The sequence below is a fragment of the Dermacentor silvarum genome, chromosome 1, assembly GCF_013339745.2.
Source record: "Dermacentor silvarum isolate Dsil-2018 chromosome 1, BIME_Dsil_1.4, whole genome shotgun sequence".
Lineage (NCBI taxonomy): Eukaryota > Metazoa > Arthropoda > Arachnida > Ixodida > Ixodidae > Dermacentor > Dermacentor silvarum.
In genome coordinates, this window is record NC_051154.1 from 327,987,255 (window position 1) to 328,012,582 (window position 25,328).

General features: G+C 48.2%; 1 protein-coding gene across 1 annotated transcript in view; it reads right to left on the reverse strand.

The window, feature by feature from the left end:
• The window catches only part of LOC119443035 (sodium-coupled monocarboxylate transporter 2-like), a 109,290-nt gene that overhangs the window by 56,705 nt on the left and 27,257 nt on the right, over nt 1-25,328 (reverse strand). Inside the window, exons 3-4 of the mRNA XM_037708164.2 lie at nt 23,612-23,677; nt 11,698-11,749 (exon numbers count right to left, since the gene is read on the reverse strand). Of these exons, the coding sequence (XP_037564092.1) occupies nt 11,698-11,749; nt 23,612-23,677 (118 nt within the window). The remainder of the gene's footprint in view (nt 1-11,697; nt 11,750-23,611; nt 23,678-25,328) is intronic.

Sequence of the window (25,328 nt, forward strand, 5' to 3'; positions counted from 1 at the left end):
TAGCCGCTTAGACGATAGATTTATCTCGGTATCTAAAATCCTGGTAGCTTGGCCGCAGACGTCTATTATGCATAAGGCCATCAAAGCGCTAAGCTTCTTGACTACCACACGACTACACGAGTGCTACTGTCTATATACCTAAGTGAACATTAAGAAGAGGGCGTGCGCACAATAACTCTCATTCTTTCATACTTTTATTTCCCCTTTGCTTTTCCCTACGAGTAGGGTAGCCAACCGGGCGAGACCTTGGTTAACCCTGCCGCCTTTCCTACTTATTTATCTCTCTCTGATCCAGCAGTATGTTGAGCTTGAGTGAAGCTTCAAGATATTTTTTACAGTGACTCTGTGTGAGCTATAATTATTAGAGCGCAGCTCTTAGGCGCCCCTTCCTGCGGCGAGCGTCGGCGTCCTATCTCGTAATAGAACGAACGAGCACAGCGAAAAATGAGAGCGAACGCGGAGCGCACCGGGATATGAAAAAAAGCGCTGAGAGCGAAGAGAGCGCGAGGAGGAGGCTGCAGCGGAACCATGAAGCGTAAAGTGTAGGAGGGTATGGTGAAATGGTGAGAAGCAAAGCGTAGTGCCGCGCACAAGGGGCTTTGCGGCGACCATGGCTACGAGATGGCGCCAGAGTAGCGCGCGTAGTTTGCATGGAAACAAAACGCTTCATGAGCGGAGGTTGTCTGTGGCGGCTGCTGTGAATCGCGTCCACGCGTCACCCACGCACTTCCTCTCGCGATCACCCCATTAGCCAGGCCGTCGCGCAAGACTTCGCTCCGTTTGCAAGTACCGCACGAGACAGATTGGCCTCGTCAGTCAATATATCGTGAAATGAAAACACGTATACAGCTGCGCTCAAATTTCGCATTAGGGAGTATCATAACCGTCGCTGTATTTTAGATGCGAAGCAGCTTATGGTCGGGCTATGTCACTCCCTCCCTCCAGCCATCCGCAGTGTGGCGTCCACACTGGCACTGCACATGCGCATCCCCCTTCCCCCTCCTCTCCTTGTCTCATCTCCTCTCGGCATTCCTTTGCTCATCTCCGCCGCTCCTCTGCTCTCCGGATTGCGCAACGAATGGCAGCACCTGCGGCTCCGCGCGCGATATTGCGAAGCAGCTAAGGTTAGAGGCGCGACGGTAGGCGCTGCATACTCCGCTGGGAGGCGCCCCTGTAGCTCGCGGTATAATGACGCGCGCGTGCGCTCCACTCCTCTCATTCTCCTCCCGCAACGCCGCGATGAGTGCCACGGACAGCGCCAGCGTCAACGCCAGTGTCAGCGCCGTGGACAGCGCCACGGGGAAAAGGGCTCGAGCCGCTGCCACGAAACGGCAGCGGTGACAGGCCGATCTGAAAACTAATGGGAACTTGAGTCGACTCCATGGCTGCTTCGCCTACTACTCAGGGTTCCCCTACGGGAAGATGGTGTAATATTTTTTTGCTTACACAGGGATACTACAATAAAATAAGGGCATCGATCGCACCAATCGACAACGTTGTTTTCGATGAAAACAGTGCGTCGTTGATGGCACGGTACAAAAACAATCGTCCACGCATTTAATTCCTAAAGAATTCCTGAAGAAGAACGTTCCCCATCCCTCATCACAAGGTAAAAAGAGCACAGTTTTATGATCGGCTGAGAATTCGAACGCTCAAAGTGTAGGATACATCACCGCGCGCTTTCCCGTGACGAGAGGCTATTATCACCTTCCTGGAAATTCGGATCCCTCAGGTGTCGGAATCATGCCCGCGCGTTTTCCCGTGACGAGATAATCGCCTTCATCCCCGAGAAAGCGTCACTCCTCTACGATCTGAGCAGACGCGAAGGCGAGCCCCCAAAGGAGAAGGCACGAAGTGAAAGAGGTTGTCCACTTGACAACCTGATAAACGCACTGACACTTCCGCAAATTCCCCAGGGAGACATCGGCTACCACAAGACCGCGAGGGGTTAATTAAGGCCGTCCTGGCCCCCGTGTCAGACAGAACCGCTCGAGACTTGGATAGAGTCACAACCATGTACCAATGAAGTGAGTACAGTCTTTTCTATTTCTTCCCTCATCACTAAGCCCGCCTTCGTCACCGTCTCCTGATTTTTGCGGTGACAACCCACCTCACGCGGTCGAGATCGTATCAGCTGGTTCGCAGCAATGGGATACTCCACCCTTCGTCCTGGCTTCAGCAGAATGGTAAGCGCTTGACTTTCATTGAGAATTTGCCAGGTTTTAGCTGGTGTGTTCTCTAAAACAGCGCATTAGATTCTGTACGTTCAGGCTCCTGCTAAAAGCTTCCTCGTGTCACAGCAGAGTAAGAAAGTCCCCGTTCGGGATTGACCATGGATTTGAGCAAAAGGATAATGCCAGAGTTGTTATTACTTTGTGAAGAACTGGGAATTCAGGTAGGGAAAAGTCAGAGAAAGCGGCAGTTTACTGAGGTGATTGAGAAGTGCGGGGCTCTTGAGGACGAAATTTCAGAAGCATGAGAAGAGAGAGAGAAACGAGCTGAGAAAGCTGAACCAAACCCTGCACAAGAAAGGGAAAGCGTTGAGAAAGCTGAACAAAAGGAGCTTGAAGCCGCGGAAAGAAAGGAAGGAGAAGAACAAAGAGCTCACGAAATAAGGCTAAAAGAACTAGACGTGCAGAGGGATCAGGCCAGGCAATCAGCAAATCAGTTCTATGGGTACTTGAGCGAAGAGATACGCCTTTGGATTCAAGATAGCTCGGGCGAAAAGGGATTGGAACGTGCTGCAGTGCTAGCAGATGAATTCGCCGCATGTCACGAATCCGAAAAAACACGCGTCAGGCCATTCACTAAATTCAGCAAAGAGAAAAACAAGCGCCCCTTTCCCAAAGAGAAAGCTGGAGGTGGGACCAAAGACACGGCGACCGATAATTCCGGACAGAATAAAACCGCAGTGAAAGACGAAAGAAAAACAGAAAAGGTTTTTGAGGCTAGAAAACCGGTCGTCTGTTTCCGTTGCCAGGAGCCTGCACACCTTGTGATCGGCTGTAGAAAGCCTAGAATTGTTTTTTTCTTTCGTGAAGGACGACGACAACTTGGTGCTCTTAGAACCCTACCTTCGCGACCTCGCAGTGAACGGAACGCCATGTAGAGTACTTAGGGACTCGGCTGCGTGACAATCCACATCGTCCACCCTGAGTATGTGCAACCTGAGGATTTCACCGCGGAACATGCGTGGATCCTGCAGGTAGTTGAGGAGAATAGTGTTTGCTTGCCCATAGCCAGCGTGAAGATCGAACGGCCGTTTGGACTACTGCTGACTGAAGCCGCAGTACCGCAAAATCTGTCCAAACAATACCCCTACTTATTTTCAAATCGCTCGGAGATGCTGTTGAGGAAAAAGGCGTAAGTTTTGGCGACCATACAGTCCAAGCTCTCCGGCGTTCCAAGGCTCAGGAGATCGCGGCTGGGATCGAACACGGCATAGATACTAAGGCAGCACAGCCTCTAGCTAGTGAAAGCAGTGAAACAGGCCCTAGCGAGAAGGCATCCAGTTCGGTGGGAATACCGCAGCAAGGGCTGGCAGAGGAATTATAAACTAATTTGGAGCTACCACATTCGGAGGGCTATTTAGACCTTCTGAAGGTTGATAAAGAAAAAATCGCGGTAGACGAGAGATAGAGGGAGAATTAACTTTATTAAAGGTCCTGAAGGGGCCTGGGAACCCCTTACGGGGGCCGGCCCGGTGGCTCCGCCCATGTGGGGACTGGGAGTCGGAGCTCGCCAGCCACCTGTTGGGCCTTCTGTACGGCCTGGTGTTGAAGGGCCCTGTCGGGGCTCCTGAGGTGGTTGATCCAGTCGTCCTCGGTGGCAGGAGACCCGAAGCAAGCGTTTAACGCGGGACACTGCCACAGCATGTGATTTAAGTCGCACTTTAGATTTTTGCATTTAGGGCATTCTGGCCTTATATCTGGGAGGTATTTGCGGCATATATAGGGGTTGGGGTAACTGTGCGTTTGCAGCAATCTAAGCGTTAATTGTTGTGCTTTATTTAGTGTTGGGTGAGGTGAGGGGAATTCCTTTCTCGATAACTTCTGGTGCGAGCGAATCTCGTGATAGATGAGGAGTGGCTCCGGGTGCGTGTTGGGGCTCCTGGTCGGTGAGCCGGCCCGCGTCCCCGCGCGGCGCGTAAGATCTCGCGCGAGGTAATGGGCCAGCTCATTACCGTTGGGGACCCCTGGTTGAACGTTGAGGCCTTCATGCCCGGAAACCAGTGTATGTGCTTGTCTTCGTTTATTTGAGCGGATGCTAGAATGCTTAAGGCCGCCTGGCATAGTGTACCGCGGCGGTATGCCAGTGCAGCGGGTTTGGAGTCGGGAAATATTGTGTCGCGCTGAGGGAGGGCTAGAGCAAGGGCAATGGCCACTTGTTCGGCCTCGCAGGCTTTCTTTGTTTGTATGGTAATAGCATTGAGGGCTGTCCCGTCTGGGGCGACCGCCGCAGCCGCAAAGTAGGGTTTGTCTGCGTATTTAGCGGCATCTACGAAAGCCACGTCTGTCGCGTGTAGGGTGGCCGCTTTTAGTAAGGCTTTAGCGCGTGCCCTTCCTTCTTCGAGTATGATTATGCACCGGGTACATATTCCTGGGGAAGGGTAGTACTGTGATTTTAGCACGAAGGTGTTGCGGTAATGGTGTTGGATCATTGACTTGAGTTGGGATAGGAAGACATGTGTGAGAGGAGTTCCCGGCCCGCAGCTGTCGAGGACAGGCGTATGAGCTGGGACATTCTTTGTGCTTCTGTGATTTCTTTGAATGCATTGTGTACCCCAAGGCCTAGCAGGCGCTGCGTGCTTGCCGTCATGGGTAGACCAAGTATTCGTTTCGTGCACTTTCGGATGAGGTTGTCCACTTTAGTTTCATCGCCTTTGCTCCACAGGTGAGCGCAGACAACGTAGTGAACGTGGCACATTAAGAACGCGTGAAATGTGCGTAGTAAGCTCTCTTCTGTGAGTCCCGCGTGTCTATTAGCGACGCGTCGGGCGAGGTAAATGACTGCCTCAGCTTTTTTGGTGAGATGTGTGACTGTTAAGTTGTCTTTGCCATTCTCCTGCAGGGTAACGCCTAGAATTCGAACCGACGACACTATCGAGATATCCGAGCCGTCCGTTGTGGATAGGTATATAGTTGGTTCGCTGTTGTTGCGGCCGTGTTGCGGTGGCATAAGCAGCAACTCGGACTTAGCTGCCGAGAGTTTGAGGCCCATGGGCTTTAAAAAGTTTTGTACTGTATTAATTGTTTCCTGAAGGCATGCTTCGATTTGTCCGTCGCTGCGTGCATTGCGCCAAATAGTAATATCATCGGAGTAGAACGCGTGCTCTACGCCTTCGATATGTTTCAGCTTTTGCGACAGTTGTCTGAGGGCTAAATTGAAAACAAAAGGTGAGAGCACCGACCCTTGCAGGGCGCCGCGCGGGCCTAGGTTGTAGATGTGTGAGTTGAGATCTCCAACTTTAAGTGTAGCCGTTCTGGCTCTTAGGAAAGAGCGGACGTATTCGTAGAAGCGGCGACCTAGGCCTGCCTCCTGAACCTCGTGTAGTATATGACCGTGGCTTACGGTATCGAAAGCTTTCTCTAAGTCGAGAGCTGGAATTGCTTTGTGGTCTTTGCTTCTTACTCTAAGTAACGTCTCCTGCAGCATGAGGAGTACGTCCTGCGTGGCCATAGCCGGCCTGAACCCGACTTGATTGAATGGGAAGAGGTGCTCTTGCTCTGCATGTTTTGTTACTCGGCGGAGAATTACGTGCTTCATGACCTTACCCACAGAAGATGTGAGGGAAATGGGTCGTAGAGAGTCAAGCTCCAGGGGTCTGTTCGTTTTGGGAATGAGAATGACGGTCGCGGCCCTCCATTCTGGCGGGACGCTCCCTTGCTTCCAAACCTCATTCAAGTGGGTGGTTAGTGATTCAATGTCATTGTCAGCCAGGTTGCGAAGTAGCTTGTTGGTGACTCCGTCAGGACCCGGGGCTGACTTAGTGTTGAGCTCTGCTATTACCGCGCGTATTTCAGCGCTGGTTATAGCCTCCTCAAATGGGTTGTGAGTGACCCCCGCGTAAGGTGGGTAGTCTTCATGTGAGCTAGGTTCTGTACATAGATACCGGGCTGCTGTAGCTTCTAAAATATGCGCATCTGTAAGTTGCTGCCCTCGCGCTTGGTGTAACAGTCTATCTAGGGTTAGTCGTTGCTCTGACTTGATGGGCTTGTCTCCGAGCAGGTGCTTGAGAAGGTCCCATTTTAGACCTTTTCTCATGCGTGCGTCGAGCGAATTGCACACCTCATTCCACTGTTGGCGTGTTAGTGTCGGGTTGTCGTCTTCGATTTGTCGTTTAAGCAATGCGATTCTTTTTCGTAGCCTACAATTGTGCTTTTGCGTTCTCCACCATCTTTGAAGACTTTTGTGAGCCTCCAGGACATGTGCGAGGTGGCTGTCCATGTGGTCGATGTTGCGTGTTGTAGAGGTGTTTTTGGTAGCTTGTTTTACGTCCCGCTGTAGTCTCGTAAAGTGTTCAGCGAGGGAAGAGTAATGGTCGGTGTCTTGTTTTCGAATTTGCCTAAAGAAGTCCCAGTCTACCAGTTTAAAGTGTCTGGGCTCGGGGCTGCTTATATTGAGTGTAGTGCTACAGATAAAGTGATCGCTACATAGGTTAGCTTGCAGGTTAACCCATGTGAGATTCGATACGTTGCGTACTAGGGTCAGATCAGGGGATGAGTCCCGTGACACTGAGTTACCTATGTGTGGGGGGGGGGGGGGGTAGAGACGTCGTTAAGTAACACTAGATTGTGTTGAGTGATGTGCGTTTGTAAGCGGCGTCCTTTCTGTGTTGTGCGATTGTATCGCCAGTCTACGTGGGGGGCGTTGAAGTCCCCCGCGATGATGAGGGGATGGTTGCCTGCTATCTGCGTCGCTTTAGTTACTAGTGTGGTGAATGTTTCTGTACTGTGCGAAGGTGAACTGTACACGTTAAGGATAAATATAGACTGCTTAATGTGAGCGTCGGGGATGATTTCTATCATCTGATGCTCTATTTTGAGGACTGGGCGTATCGCATGTGTCGTGTAAGCGTAAGGCTTAGCCACACAGGTGGCTATGCCTCGAGCTTTGTTCCCACAGACGGCCTCGACTCTATATCCGCGAAGAGCGAATTGGTCGATACGCGTTTCCTGCAGGAGAATGACGGCTGGTCGTTGGGTTATAGAGCCAATGAATTGTTGTAACGTTTCTCTCCGCGTGCGGAGGGTACTAGTGTTCCATTGCCAAATTGTGAATGATTGTGACGACGCCATTTTAAGGCCTAGGTATTAGCCCAGCGCGCTTTCCACGTGCCAGGTCCTCCTCCAACACCTTAGTCCTCGCGTCAATTTGTGCTGGTCATGTAGCCAGCTCGTTAAGTTGTTTCTGCATGCTCTCGAGTTTAGCGTTGAAAGCGCCATACTCAGTCATGGTCTCTGCGCGGTACTTTTCTAGTATGGCGTATATGTTAGCTGTAAACCATTCAAGCTCGGATTGCTCTTCGGCCTGAGGCGTCAGGCCTGCTCGTTTCTTAGCGCCGCGTATCGAGACGGGGCCGCTGCTAATGCTGCCCTCGCGCGATGAGGGGGCCTGTTGTTTTGCTAGCTCTTCTTTAAGCGATTGGATTTCTTTAGCCCGCTCCGCATACATGCGTTTTAGCTGCGCTAGTTCTGGGTCAGGTTGCTGTGGCAAGTGTCCCTGACGCTGCGCTGCGCGGGTCTCACCTTTGCCTGCCACCTTGTCGGCCCAGGTAGGCTTGTCAGTGGGGGTAGGAGTTCGTTGGTCTGGGAGAGGTCCTTGGGTTTCGATAGTCTTGACAGGAACCGGGCTGGGTCCTGGGGTGGGTGTTTGCTGCTGGTCTTGCGGTAGACGAGAGCAAGTATGCCGCGAAGGTAGAAACAGTGACTATTCCGGAGGACATTCCTTGCGGTGACAAGGCTTGTTTCAGCAGCTCTAAAAAGGTCAAGGAGGCGCTGAAAAACTCCCTTGTGCCTACGCATTTGGGCAATGTTCCGGAATTGTCCAAAGGAAAGGAGACTGCCATGGCGGCGTAGCAGGGCAGGAACCCGACGCTCAGGGATTTTAGAAGCACATTCGGTGACTGCCTGGCGAGGCAAATATTTTTCAGACGGCGCAAATGAGCGAAGTATTTAGCGCAGCGCAAATTCGAGAAAGACGCCATACCACAGCCTGTAAGCCAAGGGAACAGGCCATCACGCAGAACTTCAAAGGGCTCGTTATGGTGGTTGTGAAAACAGACGTCACCAAAGGCGGATGAATACAGAACAGGGCGCGTCTCCACGAGTAGGAATGCGGCTGAAAGGGTCAACCTGGCTGAGGTATGCGCGCACACACAGTGCCAGTCAAACAGTCAATGAGGGGGTATGCCCGCCAGAGCGAGGACAACGGAATATATAATAGCGATTCTTCTCGCGTTTACGGCCTCCCTCTCCGAGACGAGAAAGAAACCTGCGGCCACACAAACGGTCAGGTGACGGGAGGGGGCCGTGTATCTCTGGCGCCCTTTGTTGCCCCTGGCGAGGCCCAATGACTTTCAGATTATGACCTGGTCGAGCGCGCCTTAAGAGGAAGTAATTGTCGAATTGGGCGCATCCATAGGGTTCTTGTTCTTAAATTTGTAAATAGAGCGGCGATGCATATTTTTTCTTTCGTTAGTTATTACGAACTTATATTTTTTTATTTTATTTCAAAGGTTTCGCATTGAGCTCGGTGTTTCGTTGCATTGATTGTTATGCGAGCCAGTTACGCGAATAAAACCACGAAGCAGGTTTTGCGACGGTGGTGGCTCGTGGATGCGCTGATATTGCAGGTAGGCATTGGCCCATTGCAAGTTTGTAGAAACAAACCATTTTGGCTAAGTCAATGCATACAGGGTAGGTGCGTTTATCGGTTACCATTGTAGAATTTTGATTTCCTAAAGCGCGTTCAGAGAAGAAATTTTTTTTCACGGTGTTGCGTGTAGATAGAGTATGGCCTTTTGTTTTCTAGCTTTAAAGATGCCACTTTATGAATCAGTTTAATTTGGAGTTTAAGCGATCATCACAGCCCAGTACGCTTTGCATTAGAAGCGCTGGTACTGGCAGGTAGCATTGACCAAACGGGTAACTCACTGCGCAGCATTTATCACTTTGATCGTTTTCAATGCGCTCTCAGTCTCTCAATCAACGTGGGTTTTTCGGGCAAGAGAAACAAAAAAACATTAGGTATTGGATTAGTTAAAATACGCATTGAAGTCTAGTTTTCTCCTTTTGTTAATTCTCGAGGATCTCGAGCGAGGGCTGCAAGTATGAGTTCGATAAGGTTTTATGTGAAGAACGTGTGAACCTGGCAGTTCTAATGGTTAGTTGGGTGCTCTCTGTTGCTGTACCTAGGGCTTGGTGTCGCCTATTTCCAGAAGGTGTCACCTGGCCTAACTTAGAACGACCGGTGAAACGAAGCAGAGGCACGGGGTCTACCAGTCTCTTCGAGGTGCTTGGATGCTGCAACCCCTTCGACACCTTCTGTGGCGGCGGACGGGCTGTTATGATCGGCTTGAAATTCGACCGCTCAAAGTGTGGGATACATCCTGCGTGCTTTCCCATGACGAGAGGCTTTTATCACCTTCCTGAAACCTCGAATCTCTAAGGTGTGATAATCATGCCCACGCGCTTTCCCATGAAGCGAGGCTCTTATCTTCCTGGAAACTCGCATCCTTCAGTTGTGGGAATCATGCCCGCGCGTTTTTCCGTGACGAGATAATCGCCTTCATACCCGAGAAAGCGTCACCCCTCCACGCTCTGAGCAGACGCAAAGGCAAGCACCCAAAGGAGAAGGTACGAAGGGAAAAAGGTCGTCCACTTGACAACCTGATAAACGCACTGACACTTCCACAAGTTCCCCAGGGAGATATCGGCTACCACAAGACCACGAGGGGATATTTAAGGCCGTCCTGACCACCGTGTTAGACAGAACCACTCGAGACTCGGATAGAGTCACAACCATGTACCAATGAAGTGAACACAGTATTTTCAATTTTTTTCCTCATTACTATACCCACCTTCGTCACGTTCTCCTGATTGTTGCGGTGACGACCCACCTCACCCGGTCGAGATCGTATTAAGAGGAAACCTACCTTCGCCTGTTACAAACACGTACCCCGCACTAACACGTTACCACAGGACCTACCAAGACATCTACCCTAGTAACACTTGCAGGCAGCATCGCTTCCCCACATGCTATGGAAATGTAAACACCAATATCTGACCATTTATACTGTGACCCTCTCGTCGAGATGGCACGCCGCCCTGCGCAGCTCCCACCTCGACGACCAACTCTGGGCAACCCAGCAAGCCTGCGAGGCGGCGAAGAGGCCAGACCTCGACGTCCCTACGTGCGAGGCCTAGGCCCAGCCAACTAAACTGCTGGTTTCAATAAAGGTTTGTTCCTCCTCCTCCTCTAGCACACGAAAATCTTCCAGAAATGTTTGTTCTCCCCTTAAAGAAAATAATTTCAACAAGGGCAAGCATTTGACCTGACAGGCACTTCCATTAATAAGCGCAACGGATTGATAATATCTAATTATCTAAGATTTCTAAAGCTTTTTTATTACTTAAGAATGCATTTTGCGTCCGAATGTGCTGTTATGCTTCGTAACGAAATATAAAGCTGCGCTGAATACACTCCGACTTCATTATTTGTGCTGGAATCATGGTCTCGATGCATCATAAACTCAGCTGACATTTTAGTAACATTATTGAGGACTTAAGCAGATCTTTCTTGCAGTGGCTATTACGCATATCTAGTGGTGATGGCGCGTGGGCCTGCTCCGACTCTTCCTCATTTTTTTAGTACTGTTAATTGGTAAGCAGTTTTGGCTACATCCCTTTATTTCCCTAGGCTTTTGAGCAGCCCTGAATGGTGCCCCTTTATTTTTGTCTGAAATGAAAGAACTTGGCTAAATGCTTTTCACATCAACTTATAGTCCAGGTCACATTCAGGCAGTAAATAAAGACAACATGCGTTTGAATGAAGTTCATTGAGGTTTTTAAATAGCACAATGGTAGCACAAAGCATGAAGTGCTATATTTGGGCAGGATACATTCACATGTTTACGGAGCCAAATTTCTAAATGAATTCATCGAATTACATTTCAAACATAACTGTGGCTATTTTTGGAAGCTTGTGACATAATAATTGACTTTGTTTTACGACTTCCACCTGCTCGTTGTTAGACCTATTATTCCTCCAAATCATTGCTACGAAACCAAAATGTTCGCCTGGAAGTTATTTTATACAAAAAAATGAAAAACAACTTATGTTTGCAATATGTTTGCAGAAAGCTACAACGGTAATTATGAAAGACTTCCGAACTGGTATTGAGATAAGAGGTAGAATGTTAAATACGTTTTAGTCCTTGAAAAACTAATTCAATGTCTTAGTCATTAAAGAGGACAGCCTATGAAGGATCACCTGCTGCATGGTGGTAGTACAAAAAAAACTGCAACATACAAAGAACCACAAAATTCACGGTCACTCAGTTGTAGGTTTACAGTTCATCATGTGTATCTTTTTCTGCGTATGTTGTAGCCGCCTTTGTGCTGCCACAATAAGAACTTTAAAGAAGTTTCCGAATTTTAGATCTCACTGACTGCCAAAAGTTGTCCAGTTGCTTACTTGTGGTCATGGCGACAGCAGCAGCGTAGATGGTAACAGCGCCTAAAGTTTGCTGCAGTAAAAAATAAACAAGTTATTAGCTATTATGCGCAAATTCAAATAACAGACCGAAATAAGAGCATCCAATTTCTCAATTAAAATTTTTCCATTTCTGCCCACTTTGTATTATGGTGCAACTACCACTTCAGAGAACATTATTAGGCTACTTTTGTTACAGGAGCGAGTTATTCGAATTATTTCCAAAATTTATTGCCACTGCAATGCCACGACGTCCGTTCAAAAAAAGTATTGTCAATGTCAAGTCACTATATGATTTTAGTCTCTGTCGGGTTTACAAGTCCGCTATATGCTAAGAAGGATCCAACCCTAATTGACATCGCAAAGTTTACAGAGAAAGTATCAAAGAATAAACACGTCATAATAAGCGTTGGCATGTTAGTACCTGCCTCACAATTTACGGCACACAAATGCTCAGTTTACGGTACGCGCACTTCTAAATGAGTTTGGACCAAAATTTGCAAGAGATCCCGAATTCAGTGCCTTTAATGGTATTCGTTAAGTATACGGGAACAAGTATACACGTTAAGCACTGGCAGTTTCCGCTTGGAGTAGCTTGTATATTCATTTCAGGGGTCCTATGCAGGATGCGTCGAGTTTGGCGAAACTCGGGATCTTCCCGAACTCTGGAGATGCCCCAAGATGAAAGAACTAATGGTAACAAGACAAAGTTTGTCCGTCGGCACGCCTCCAGTTTCATTGGTTTATCTAGTTCACTCTGGGTGGCTATCATCCCTTGCTATTCGCCATATGGGCGGTCGACAAACTGGGGCTCACGTGATCATACGGTCGGTGCATGGTCGTGCCTACTTTCACTTGTTTGCCGTTCCACCGAGTGCATTACAGGCACAAGCAAGTTCTAAAATAAATGCATTTAGTACAATAATATTAGTCACATTAACCTGGGGTATAAGCATTTTAAAGTTTACAAGATGTACAATGTGTATTAAGCTAATTTGTAGTTTAATACCTTTTCCGTTACACCACGAAGCGACGCTCGCCCTCCTCTTTTTTTCCTCTGGATTAGATTAGCATGGCTCGCAACGTGCTTGCGCTCGCATTTCCGAGCACAGATTCGTGTGCGCTTGGTTTTCGCACTGGGTTTTCAACAGATCGCTCGTTGCTCCCTCTCTTTCCTCTGGATTGAATTGGTGCGGCTCGCTACGTGCTTGCGCTCCCATTTTCAAACACAGATTGGTGTGCTCCTGGTTTTCACACTGGGCTTCAACAGATCGCTCGTTGCTCCCGCTGTAGCAAGGCTGCGAGACGAAGTGAGCGTCGGCTAGCGCAGAAGTGGTTTGCCGCGCACTTACCGTGTAAGCACTCAGGAATTCCGGAAAGCACTCATACAAGGGCCCGAAAATTACGGTTTATTTTCTTTTACTTTGTGATGCACCTTCATACTGGCTAGCGCCGAGCGATGGCTGCTAACAACCGCAGGAAAGAGTCTTCATACTGGGTAGCCCCGAGCGATCCGTGGCTTCTAACAAACGCAAGAAAGGGTCTTGCGTTTGTTATAACCTGGGATGGATGGAACCTGGGATAAATGTGATGGCAGTCAACGGCCACACACGTGGCCGTTGACTGCCATCACATCCATCCCAGGTGGGACTCAAGCATCGGTGCAGTTACCCTGTACCCATCGCTGACGAGGTGGCGCTTCACTTTTTGACATTAACTTTTTATTTTTTGTGTGTGAACGCCCGTGATGGGCTCCACAACGTTCACGCTGCGGAGACTGTCTTCCCATGCATATTGAGGCACAGCCCTGTTAGCATCCACTAAATTTGGGATACAGTGGTAAAGGGTTAATTCTTTACTATGAATAATGGTCCCCCGGGGCCGTTGAACATTGGCTGCCATAATGGCACCTAGCGTCGCCGCCTTTCGTCAGACGACCTTGAAAAGCCGCAGCACCCCTCTGGTCGCAGAGACCGTGCCGAAGGCCCATGGGCTCGGAAAGCATAATTTTCCCGCCCCGCTGTCTCCACCTTCAACACCGCCGTAGTTTTGTCGGCTCGGCGGACTGTTGTCGCCCGTCATTAGGCGGCCTCGATTGTACTTTTGCTCGCCGCGAAGAAGGCACTCGTCAATTTGCGCTATCTTCCCGGGGCCACCGAGTAGAGGTCGCGCCAGCAGCTCGTCCTTCGCGACCTCACGGGGGTAGTTCCTCCAGTCGGCGATGGCGTGCTCCGATAGAGGAAACAAGTCGCCGGTCATCTCCTTCAACATTCATATGTCTACGCTTTTACTCACGCAGTACGTGAGCGAAATCATTTGCCGCCTGAAGAGGTGGTCGCTCGGACGGCCGAGGCGGTCGGTGTTGACGAAGTAACTTCCTTCGCCTCTCTGCCCGTGCAGTGCAGCGGTACCGTGTAACTGCGAAAACTGCTTTCGGCACCTGTTGCACCAGAAGGTAGCCCAGCGTCCATTCTAAGTCTTCCTTTATAATGTGACCACTTCGCCTTCGCAGGTTGGTTGGTCCGGGTTGAAGGCCAGGTGCTCGCAGGTGCCCCAGTACTCCGATGACGACGCCGGAGCTTGGCTGGGGCGCGGTGGACAAAGTGCGGTTGAAGCCGGAGAGAGCCGAAGCGATCGCACGAACTTTTCCTCTGCAGCTCAGTCACACCATTCTGTGCTCGGAAAGCATAATTTGCCCGCCACGCTGTCTCCTCCGACGAGGGCCATCGCCTAAGTCGTCACACAGCCAGCGCACTGACGTTTTGGAAAGGCAAAAAATGAGGCTGAAACACTACGTTGGTCATGTAGGTGAAGGAGTCCAGACGGTCATATTGACGCTTGCTGCCTCTGGATGCGATGACACAGGCTGATTCTGCCGCCACCATGTTCGCGAGTTCAACTCGAGGAGAGCTTCGCGATATGTACGAGTTTGGCACGAGTTCACCTTTCATACAAAACCATATGTTACGCCCCGCGCGAGGAATGTAACTCATGTGCGCGCGCCCACCATGGTTGGGCCACGCCCACTTATTTTTCGGCAACAGTGACGTGGTGCGGAACTGAGAGCCATCAACAATCTTGACCATCGAAATAAAACACGCACAACGCACAGTCATGGGTGATGTACTGAGCACCACTATCAAAAACAAAGCGTCGACTTTCGCTGGCCTATGCAGATATCTTCTTACGCTGTGATCGCCCCACAACACGGTTCATTGTCTGCATTGTGGCGACGTATAGCGTACAGCGAATAATTATCGGCACGCCACTGTAGCTGCTTGCAAGGCGTCGATGCGCGGTGGTGGACGACGATGCTGAGCAGTGCGTAGTGTTTTTCAACGACAACGTATCGCAGCTGTCGTTTGATATGGCTGCTCTGTCATCGTTGATGTATCGGAACCGCAGTGTTGCACACACGGTCAGCGAAGGGAAACGCTCACTTTTCTAGACCCAGTGCGATGTCATTTCTTCATCACAAGCGTGGCACACTAAACAGTTGCAACACCTGCCTGCGTTCGAAGTCTAATTTCCTAACTGCACACAAGAGCCCTCACCCGTCAAAATGCGATTGCTGCGCTGTCGTTATGATATCCACCTGCGATCGCTGTTAGCTGAGCAGCAGAGGCAATCGGCAAGGGCATTGGAGTGCACAACACACTCAAATTCTGCGTACATGCGCACAGAGGCACCTTCACTGGGCAAGCAATGACAAGCGATGAAATGTGTCGCTGGCCAGCACGCTCTTCTTCGCAATCCATCGCGGAGGCTTCGCGCACGCAGATAAACGTATATTTCCACTGTACTACGTCACTACGGACACTAGAATACCGCACAGCCATTTTGCAGCGACAGCCGTTGCTCCCGTTTCTATGGGCACCGTTCACTGTTCAGATGGCGCTACGACATTTCATGTTTCGCCCCAGTATTGCCCACGCCGGCCGCAAGAGAGGCGATGAAAATGATACAACGGCTTCCTTATCGTCGCTCGTTTGAGACATATGCCCTGCGCTTTGACGATATCAAGCTCACAATTGTTCCCGCTGCTCATATCGATTGCGAACATGTGCTATCATACGCAGAGCATGCGCACTTTCATATTTTCACAACTCGAACAGTCTTCTTTCGGGATAAGCGATCCAAAGTATCACGGCGAATGTGTACAGCGTCTCTCCAGTTTTGCTGGTTTTGACACTGGCCGTCCCAAAGCTTCACTTGTAGTGGCGCATAGATCGCGCGCAAACTGCAATGCACGGTGCCTATGGCTAGAGTGTCGTTTTTAGTCGGTAAAGCGGCGGCCTTAATAGCCACCTCAGTGAAGCACCTGCGGTGAACAGCTATGCCGCAGCGCAGCGTTGCCATTCCCCTAATAGACAGAGAATGGACTGACTTTATGCGTCATTATCGCATTTATTTTATCGAGAATATCCCTGCAGCACCCCTGGCGACTGCTCACCGTATGAACTCGCTCGTGCGTGCGACCCTCTAGAATGTATCCGCGTGTAAGCTTTTCCCTCAAGGCTCGTTCACACCGGAGGCGGAGCGGCAAAGCGGCCAAGCGGGCTTTTCAAAGCGGCGAGGCGGCGACCGCGCGGGCCTGTTCAGACCAGACGGCTTGCCTGGCTGCCCGCGCCGCCGAGGAGGCGGAGCATCGAGCGCTTTCGCGGGGGACGTGTCGCCATCTCGTGGCACCGGTCGACCGCCCGTGCCCAGATCTCGCGCCGAGATACACCAGCGCCACCGTCGTCTGGCGTTCTGATTGGCTGCGGCAAAGCGGCGAGCTTGGGCGGGCGGCAAAAAATCGGTCCGGGGGCGATCGGACTAGCCTCCTCGTTTTCCGCCCGCTTTCGCCGCCTGGAGAGGAGGTTTTCCCCACTTTGCCGCTTGGCCGCTTGTCCGCTTTGCCGCTCCGCCTCCGGTGTGAACGAGCCTTCACTGTCGCCACTCGCGGCAAAAAAAGTGCAAAATTTAATAATTCGCGCGATCTCTGTTTGTCATCACAAATTTAAAGCATTCAAAACGAAAAACCAATACTTTAAGAAATGAAATGCTCGTTATTGTATTTGTTGTATTTCAAAGTATTCGATTGAGGGAAAGTGTAGCTGCAAGTCTGCACTGCATGTGCCCTGTTCGCATTCGATCGGAGATAGAAAGATAATGCTCGTAAGAGGAAGCAGGCCGTTGACGCGCCTGAGAAAGGCGTGGCAAGCAGCTCACGGCAAGTGTGCAGATAGACAGCGGGATAGTGCCGGTATTGCTAAATGGTGATAATACTTTGATAACATTGAGCGGCGCTGGCGCGTTTTGTTGCGCAGTCTTCTGTGCTTGAAGCGCGGAAGCACTGTGCTGCGGAGGGTGCGCTCATGTTGTCATACGCGGCTTTATCTCGACATTTCTTTCTGCCTGCTGTTTTTGCACGTTCCTTGCTATCTCCGTTCACTGACTGCCATCGAGCAAACTCGGGTAAAACTCGTGCGAACGAGAAACTCGGCGCATCCTGCATAGCACCCCAGGCCAGATCTCTTGAATGGTATTGTGTCACTGTCGTGTCTGCCCTGTATCATCATCATCAACAGCCTCTCCATGTCATCTCCAATTACCCCTGCCTTGCGCTAGCTGATTCCAACTTCCTGTATATAGATATATAAATTGTAACAGATGTAGCTCACATTTCTGTCACCTATAACTTGCTGTTCTTGCTGCGTGCCTATACGGATGTAGGTTGTATTTGTTGCAGTGTCCTTTTCTGACTATTTAAGTGCTATTGAATGCCATCGTTACGATAACACAATTATTCTGTTCACTGCCATGAGAACTTGGGGGGGGGGGGGGGGCAGCCGCCCTATCAAGGTGCTGTACGGAGCTGCTTTTATGCGGTTGCTCCTTTTTGATGACGGAAAACAAACTACATTTTACTACAGATATCTCTGGTTCTCCATAAATAGAGCGCATAATGTAATATACAATAAACACTATCAGGCACCAGAACACTACTAACAGCAATCAAACTATATTGGACCATAGGTCACTTAACTATGAAAATGTGGCAGAACACATGTCACGATGAATGTCTACCATAAAGCGATTAGCATTCAAGTAATGCTGCGACTCACCGTATTGCTGAAGTCACGTTTATTTGATATATGTAGTGATCATTGTGATATTTCTGCTGCTTCGGCTATATGCGGCATACATTGTCTCCGGTATCGGTCGACTTTGCTGTGATACTTGCTTGTCAAGGTCACCCATGAGCATGGTGGTATGACGCCGACTGTATGAAGACGCCGCAGTGACGACGATAGAATCACGAAAGAGTGACGTCAATCAAGTGACAAAGGCGGTATGACAACGAAGGCATATGACGATATTGAGATGACGATTACTAAATGATGATCATGGGATGACGACGGCGGTGTGGGGAGAATGGGATGACGACGAGTATATGACGATGTCGTGACGATGGTGGTATGACGACAGCCAGATGACGAAGCTGGAATTGCGATGGTGGCACGACCAGGACGACACGACGATATGACACAGGACGCATGATAGCGACTGCCTTGCGACGACGCCACGACCCCGATGGCATGACAACGGCGGCATATAATCAATGCCGACACTATACGAATCACGAAAAATGAATGACGTCGATCGAACGACGAAGGTGGTATGGCGATGAGGGCATGATGGTGATGAGATGATTTCTGAAGTGATGAAGATGAAAACAAAGACTGCATGACAACGACGGCATAATGACGATGGTATAGCGATAAGTGTGTGACGACTGAGGCGCGACGACAATGGCATGACTAGAGTCGGATGACGTAGTTAGAATGATGACGATGGAACGACCGCGACGCCATCATGATGAGTATATGACAACACATCATAGGAACTGTATGACGGCGACATAATGACGACGATTTCATAACAGCGTTGACGAAGAGTGCATGACGGCGATGGCGTGATGACTCTATCACGAAGACTAAAACGACCATGGTTTGAAAACGCTGGTATGACGGCGACGGCAAGGCGTGAGTCAGCTGACGAAGCTGGAGTGACCGCGATTGAGTGGTCACGACGGCATCACGACGATGGTATGACAACGAATGCATGACGACTGTATTACGACGAAGCTGTAACGACGATGGCCTGACGAGAGCCTAATGACGAAGCTGTAATGACAAAGATACAGCGACCACGTCGGCATCATTATCGCAAGCACATACCTGGTGGCCCCAGTGACCCCAGTAACTTGGGCCATCGGATCTGCGTAGAAGGGGTGACGACGACAGTATGAATAGAGTCACATGACGAAGCTGCAATGATGACGATGGAAGGACCATGACGCCATCACGGCCTCGAGCAAGTACCTAGCCGCCAAAGCCCTCAGACAACTTGGACCACTGGGTCAGCGTAACGGGACAGACAGACAGACTCAAAATGTCCGAAGTATGCAAAAAATGGTAATCGCATTAAAATGTTGTGACTTGTATGCATGTATTCACTTGTATGCACTCGATGCATAGATTTAAACTACCGTATAAGGAGTACCTGGAGGAATAACCATTCCGTGCTGCTAGGATAACGTCTTAAAAAAGTTTCTAATAAATGTCTACGCAATGCGCTCTCACATTCCGTCACAGAAACTGATTTGGCCTAGTCCATGATCCACAAAGTGTCGCACGAACAACATCGGAGAAAAATAGGCGCGATAAAGATCAAGTACGTGGAGGATATCTCTGCATGAACATTTGGTCCGTGTGGCAATAGAATATTACAGAGCAAGAAAACCACGGCAAAATCACTGCCTAAATTCGCTGCATGTCATTGCCCTTTCTAACAACAAACAGTTGTAGAACATTATTGGCATAAATATTTCATCACCTCCTGTTTTTCTTATCGTTCGAGCTGCTACACGGCATTAAAATTGAAGTAAATGCCTGTACAAAAAGAACTTCATGAGCAAGCCAATGGGGTCTGCTAAATATTAGTTTTGGCGCAAATGGAGATAACTGAAAGAAGGACGCGCGCAAAATTTCCACAAACCGCCAACTACTATATCATTTAATGCTGCAACCGACACACACATCAAAGGCGAAACGAAAGTCGCACAACGTGACAACTCAAGTGAATCTATAATTGAACATTTTTACCTTAAACAGATACATCTCTGGAGAATGTAAGGTAATAGAAATGTCACTGCCACACGTAGGACCTTTATTTTGGTTAACGTCAGCCTCCATGCGCTCACAGGCTGTTTCGCAACAACTCTTATCAAGATTCTCAACTCTAGAAACTCACGGCTCACATGAGCAGGCCTTGCAATGCACGTTAACATTCACACCACCCAATGCATCTAAAGCGGACATGTTTGATATATGACTTTACGGCTCATGGCGAAATCGTTATACTTGTTTACAGCAATTTTGGAAAAGACCTATTCACAAATTAGTGGCCCATTTCAGAGCGGTGTATAGTGAACCGATTTTATCGCTTGCCATGTAATAAAGCAAAGGTTTCTTGCGAGACACTTGAGTACCGTATAGTATCCTGCTTTCCAAGCGCAGCGCCCGTCGCTACTGAAGGCCTATACTCTTATAGTCCAAGTCGCTGCGCTTCTCGATACGACCAGGCTCATCACACTCTACTTAACTTCCTACAAAAATCTGATTTGGCATCCCGCTTGTAGACAGTTTCTTTCTTTTTTTTTGCAAGGGATGAACTAATTTTCTTTCGTTTCGTTTTTACGTTCTTTTGTAATTAGTATGTCACGTGTGTTTTCTTTCTCTGCTTTTGCGTGTTTTTCTGTTTCTTTCTGGCGTACTCTATTCTTTGTCGTTGCTTTACTTTAATCTTTCTGGCCTGCCATCTTGTTTCTTTCGTTGCCCTTTCCTTCCTTCCGTCCAATCTTAAATTTCGATCGCGTCCTTCCTAAAGAGTAGGCGAGATATTGTGCCTCTCTAGGCGGCAATTGCCAGCCGGCTATCCCCGTATTTTCTACTTTGCAGAATGTATATGTGTGTTTTCATATAAAATGATAACTATTGTTATTATTATGATTTCTTTGTGAACACTTCCGGACTTTTGTGGCCCTTGCTACCGCTCGGTGCTACTGCTGACCTGCCGAATAGCTCAAACTTGAGAATTTAACTACAACGTTCCCGATGGTGTTGCGTACAAACATTTTAGTGAAATGTACGCGCGGCCTCCCCGTACGCCACAACAGCTACACGCTAATCATCTTCACGTTATCATGGAAAAGGCACCACATAATATTACATGAAATAAGGCCAACTTTATCAAATAAAAAACTATGAAGAACAAGCCTGGGCTCCGAGCCTAAGATTTTACGAAAGCGCGTTCTCATCGTATTCTACCTTCATCGTATCGCTCGTTCACCTCACCATTAACAATAAAACCACGACTGAATAGCTCAGCAGCGATACCGGCTAGGGCACAATTACATAGCAGCAAATTCGTGTGGCAATATCTGTAAAACCACATATAGGTGCTGGAAAGTGCGACTAGTGCACGGAGAACTGAGCTACACTGAGTGATGTAATGCGGCTACCAGCTGTTTTTTATCACTGTTTCGAAGCTTGCCTTCCGACAAGTGACAATCTATAACAAACTATACTACCAAAGAGAAAAAAAAACAAGAAAAAAAAAACAAAAGGTAAGCACATGTTATGTTTACCCAGCGAAGAATTTTTAGAGCACAGCTGCGATTACTAGTATTTTTTGTATCCATGTTCGCACTTTCCCGCTACGCTGGTGGGGAACAATGTGCTCTAATTTATCTTTGTGTGGAACGGTGTTTGGACTTTGTGGGGTTAATTGCGCGCGAGGTTCGTTGTCATATATCCGCACAAGTAGGAGCCAAAAGCACAATGGGAATCTGAAGTGCTTTTTTTTTTTTGCCCTCGTCCTCCTAGGGTTTTTCTCTCCCTTGTTCCCTTCCCTTGCACAGTAGCATGTTAGCGAATATTTCTACCCTCTCTGCTTTTAAACAAAAAGTGCTCTCTCTCTCTACCTTCGTTGACGCCTGAACGATACCACGCTGAACGTTCGATTAACCGCGGGGCGCCCGCTCTCGCAGATTGCGTACATATTATAAAACGTGATAAAAATGTACTGGACGTAATGACACCGGTACTATTGCATGCTTTAACCTTTAAATTATACGGCGGTCTTATTACAGCGCTTGTTTGCGAGCAATTAACGATACTCGAGCAGGACAACGGGCTCGACACCTCCTTTGTTATGCCCCATGTAACGTCGCATGCGTTAAACGCAGTCTTGCCTTCGATGAGACACCCACGGGCTCATTTGGGAAAACCATGGATTGTGCCAAGGGACACCAAATACTTGTAATCACCCGTTTGCTCCCGATGCGCCTGCTTCCTTAACCTCCCATTCAGCTCTATACCCGTCATATTGCTTTATTAACCTCCCATTCAGCTCTATACCCGTCATATTCAGCTTTATACCCGCGATTACTAGTATTTTTGCTGCGATTACTAGTATTTTTTGTATCCATGTTCGCACTTTCCCGCTACGCTGGTGGGGAACAATGTGCTCTAATTTATCTTTGTGTGGAACGGTGTTTGGACTTTGTGGGGTTAATTGCGCGCGTCCTTGGTTAACCTCCCTACCTTTCCCTTCTCGTTTCTCTCTCTCTTTATACCCGTCATATTGAACTGGAAAGTTCCATAGAACAGGAATAGAGCGCAAGCAGCTAATGGGGCTAGCAATTGCGAATAGCGCACGTGAAATTGAGCCGTACTGAGTGAAGTAATGCGGCTACTAATTGTTGCCTATCAGTGATTCGTACTTGTGGACAAGCTAGAAATTTCGCCTAGGCATTACACCTCATAAACTCAACATGGCGGCACGAAGCCAGAAATACGTTCTGCTTTCATCACAATTTATGAAAATTCTATCTCGCCACAGCCAACTAAGGCTCGCCCACGCAAAAAAAAACAAAAATCCTGGCGTATAAAGCTTGGTATGCGGAAACTTGGGAAAAGCTCTTCGGTGCACGTTGAGCTCTGCTGGGCTTCTGTACTTTGTATGAACGATGTAACATTTGTACCAGCCCCAAAGCCCTCTCTTCACAGTGAGGGCGATTGAGTCAAGTGATTGAGAATGCTTCACAATACTGAAAGGCACATGTACAACATCTGTCGGTATATCGCCCGTTTTCAAGCAGCAGTTACAGTGCAATCTTCACAGAGGCAACATGTAGGAAATCCTCGATTGTTTATCGTTTTCCCGCGTTGTTTAAACAAAACAAATTGTATGTGCGTAAGTGGATGTTTAAAATCTCATTGTACCCGAATTTCAGTTTACTTGGTGTTTAAATTATAAGAAAAGATGTGCTTACGTAAGACTTCATTTGTGCGACGCTGTATTACTATTTTCTCTTGGTCCAATCTCAATCACACTTATCTAGAGTCGTCATTCGGCCGATTTGGCCGCCCTCTTTTACGCATACACAGACACACAAAACAAACAAGAAAAAGCACAGGCCGGCCGCGCAGTGAGTACACGCATCGTATGCCCATGCGCTGTAAGACAAACATAAGTGCAACCTGGCACCTATACCACAAGGAAGCACATGCGGATGCTAGCGCAGTCGGCTAGCGGCCACTCGGCCACTCTAGGCAAGTAAGATTCTAACTGTACGTGGACACAAATAAGTTGTCGAGGACAATGACACGTTGCGCGCAAGCGCTCATAAAAACGTACCCAATGCCTTGGTTAGAACAAGCCATTCGTTGTCCCTACCATCACCTTAGCTGGCATCATCGACAAGATATACATGCTGGTGCATTCCGAACGTTTTATTCTACTAAATAATCTAAATACGCTGCTGCTGTCAATATGTACTTACGCTTAGCACAAAGTAAATCAAAGACGATGCAAGTCCAACGCTCTTTCCATACCGCATGCGAAGATACTGTAAAACAATGTGAAATGTAAAGGCAAGATTAACAAGCACTGCACAAGGTTTCCACAGTTGTTGTTTTTCACTTGCTAGAAAGATGTTTCAATCCTACAGATACTTTCAATGAAAAGCTCTCGTACAGCGTATTTGTTTGTGCAGCGCTCAGAGTGTTTTCTACGTAGCTTCACATTCTAAGCATCAAGCACGCTTTAGGTGTCATTCTTGTAAAGGAAGATGCTGAAGCTTTCGACCATTCTGCGAGAGAAAAGTTTTTGAGCCATGGTGCCATGTGTCGCAGGCTGACAACGCAGTGCGGCTATTACATAACGTTATAAGATCGACTGATCTCAGTGAACGATTGTATGCCTGAGGCGCAGCCGTATACGTGTTCGCACTGCTAGCGCTTTCCTACGCCTACTTTTTATGCCTTAATCCCCTTCTCCCTGCGAAGGGAAGCAAACCAAACACACGTCTGATTGAGCTTCATGCGTCTCTTTTCTGTCGCTCTTCCTCCTCTCCTTTACTAGCATTTATGTAACGCCTCTCAGTGCATTGAGAATGTATTCCAGCCCAAATGCTATTCTTACTAGAATATGAGAATCTTTTGAAGTAGGTGTGATAAAAGTACCATAAAAAACGCTTCTGCTATTATTCTTGCCTCAAGAAACAGTTGCACACAGCACATCTCAGATGTATTTTAAAACATCTTGTAGTAATTTCTTGGTATCTGTGGAGTTCGCGTCTTCATGGGAAGGTTGATAGGCCAACTTACACCGTCGACATCATTTGAATGGCAGCGGAACATTTCTTTAAATCACTCATCTTTCGATAAAGTGCTAAATTACCTAGAAGTTATCAAAACTAATGCAAGGCTTCCCATTATGGCCTACCTCCTCAACCAGCAGCAGCTTCACCACGAAGAGCAAATTCACGTATTAGGAATAGTTGTTTGTTAGAGACGAGGCTGCGAGCAGCATATTTCTGGCTGCGTACTATCATAACGAACGTGATTCGTTAATGTTTATCACTTATAGGAAAAAGCAGGAGGCCAACGAAGTAATCTGTTCCTATAACCATAACGTATTTAATGCCTCTCTGATATTATTTTATGGAAATCGCCTTGCATTTCTGCTATGCGCGACCTCAAAAGGTTTAGTCTGTTTTAAAGGCAAGCAAGGTACTAGTGGACAATTTAAGTGAAAACTATACCTTCCTAGATCTTATGAAGATACACGAGAGAAGATAAATTATTTTTCTTGGCATCTAGTACATCTAATTTGATCATGTTTGTTGCATTAAAAAACTTTAAATTTAATGACTGCAAGAACTGGGCTTTTATTTACGTCGTCAATTTTCTTAGAAAAATGGCTGAAAATTGCAAAATTCAGAAAAACGTTGCTGGACCAAGAGTACGACTACAACTGAGCAACATGCAAATGTACGGAATTGTCTAAAGTTCCCATAGTGAGTCATCGAAAACGGACAGATTTGGTGTATTGTACACAGCTTTCAAATATACCACTAACTTTTGAGTTCCAAACCTTCCAAAGCTAATCAGGACCCCCTCCCACCTGCCCCCTTGGGGGGTGATAAGTGTGGCAGTAAACTAAACTGAACAGCCAGAACAATCTGACTGCCAACTGGAGGCTGTGGGACCCACGAA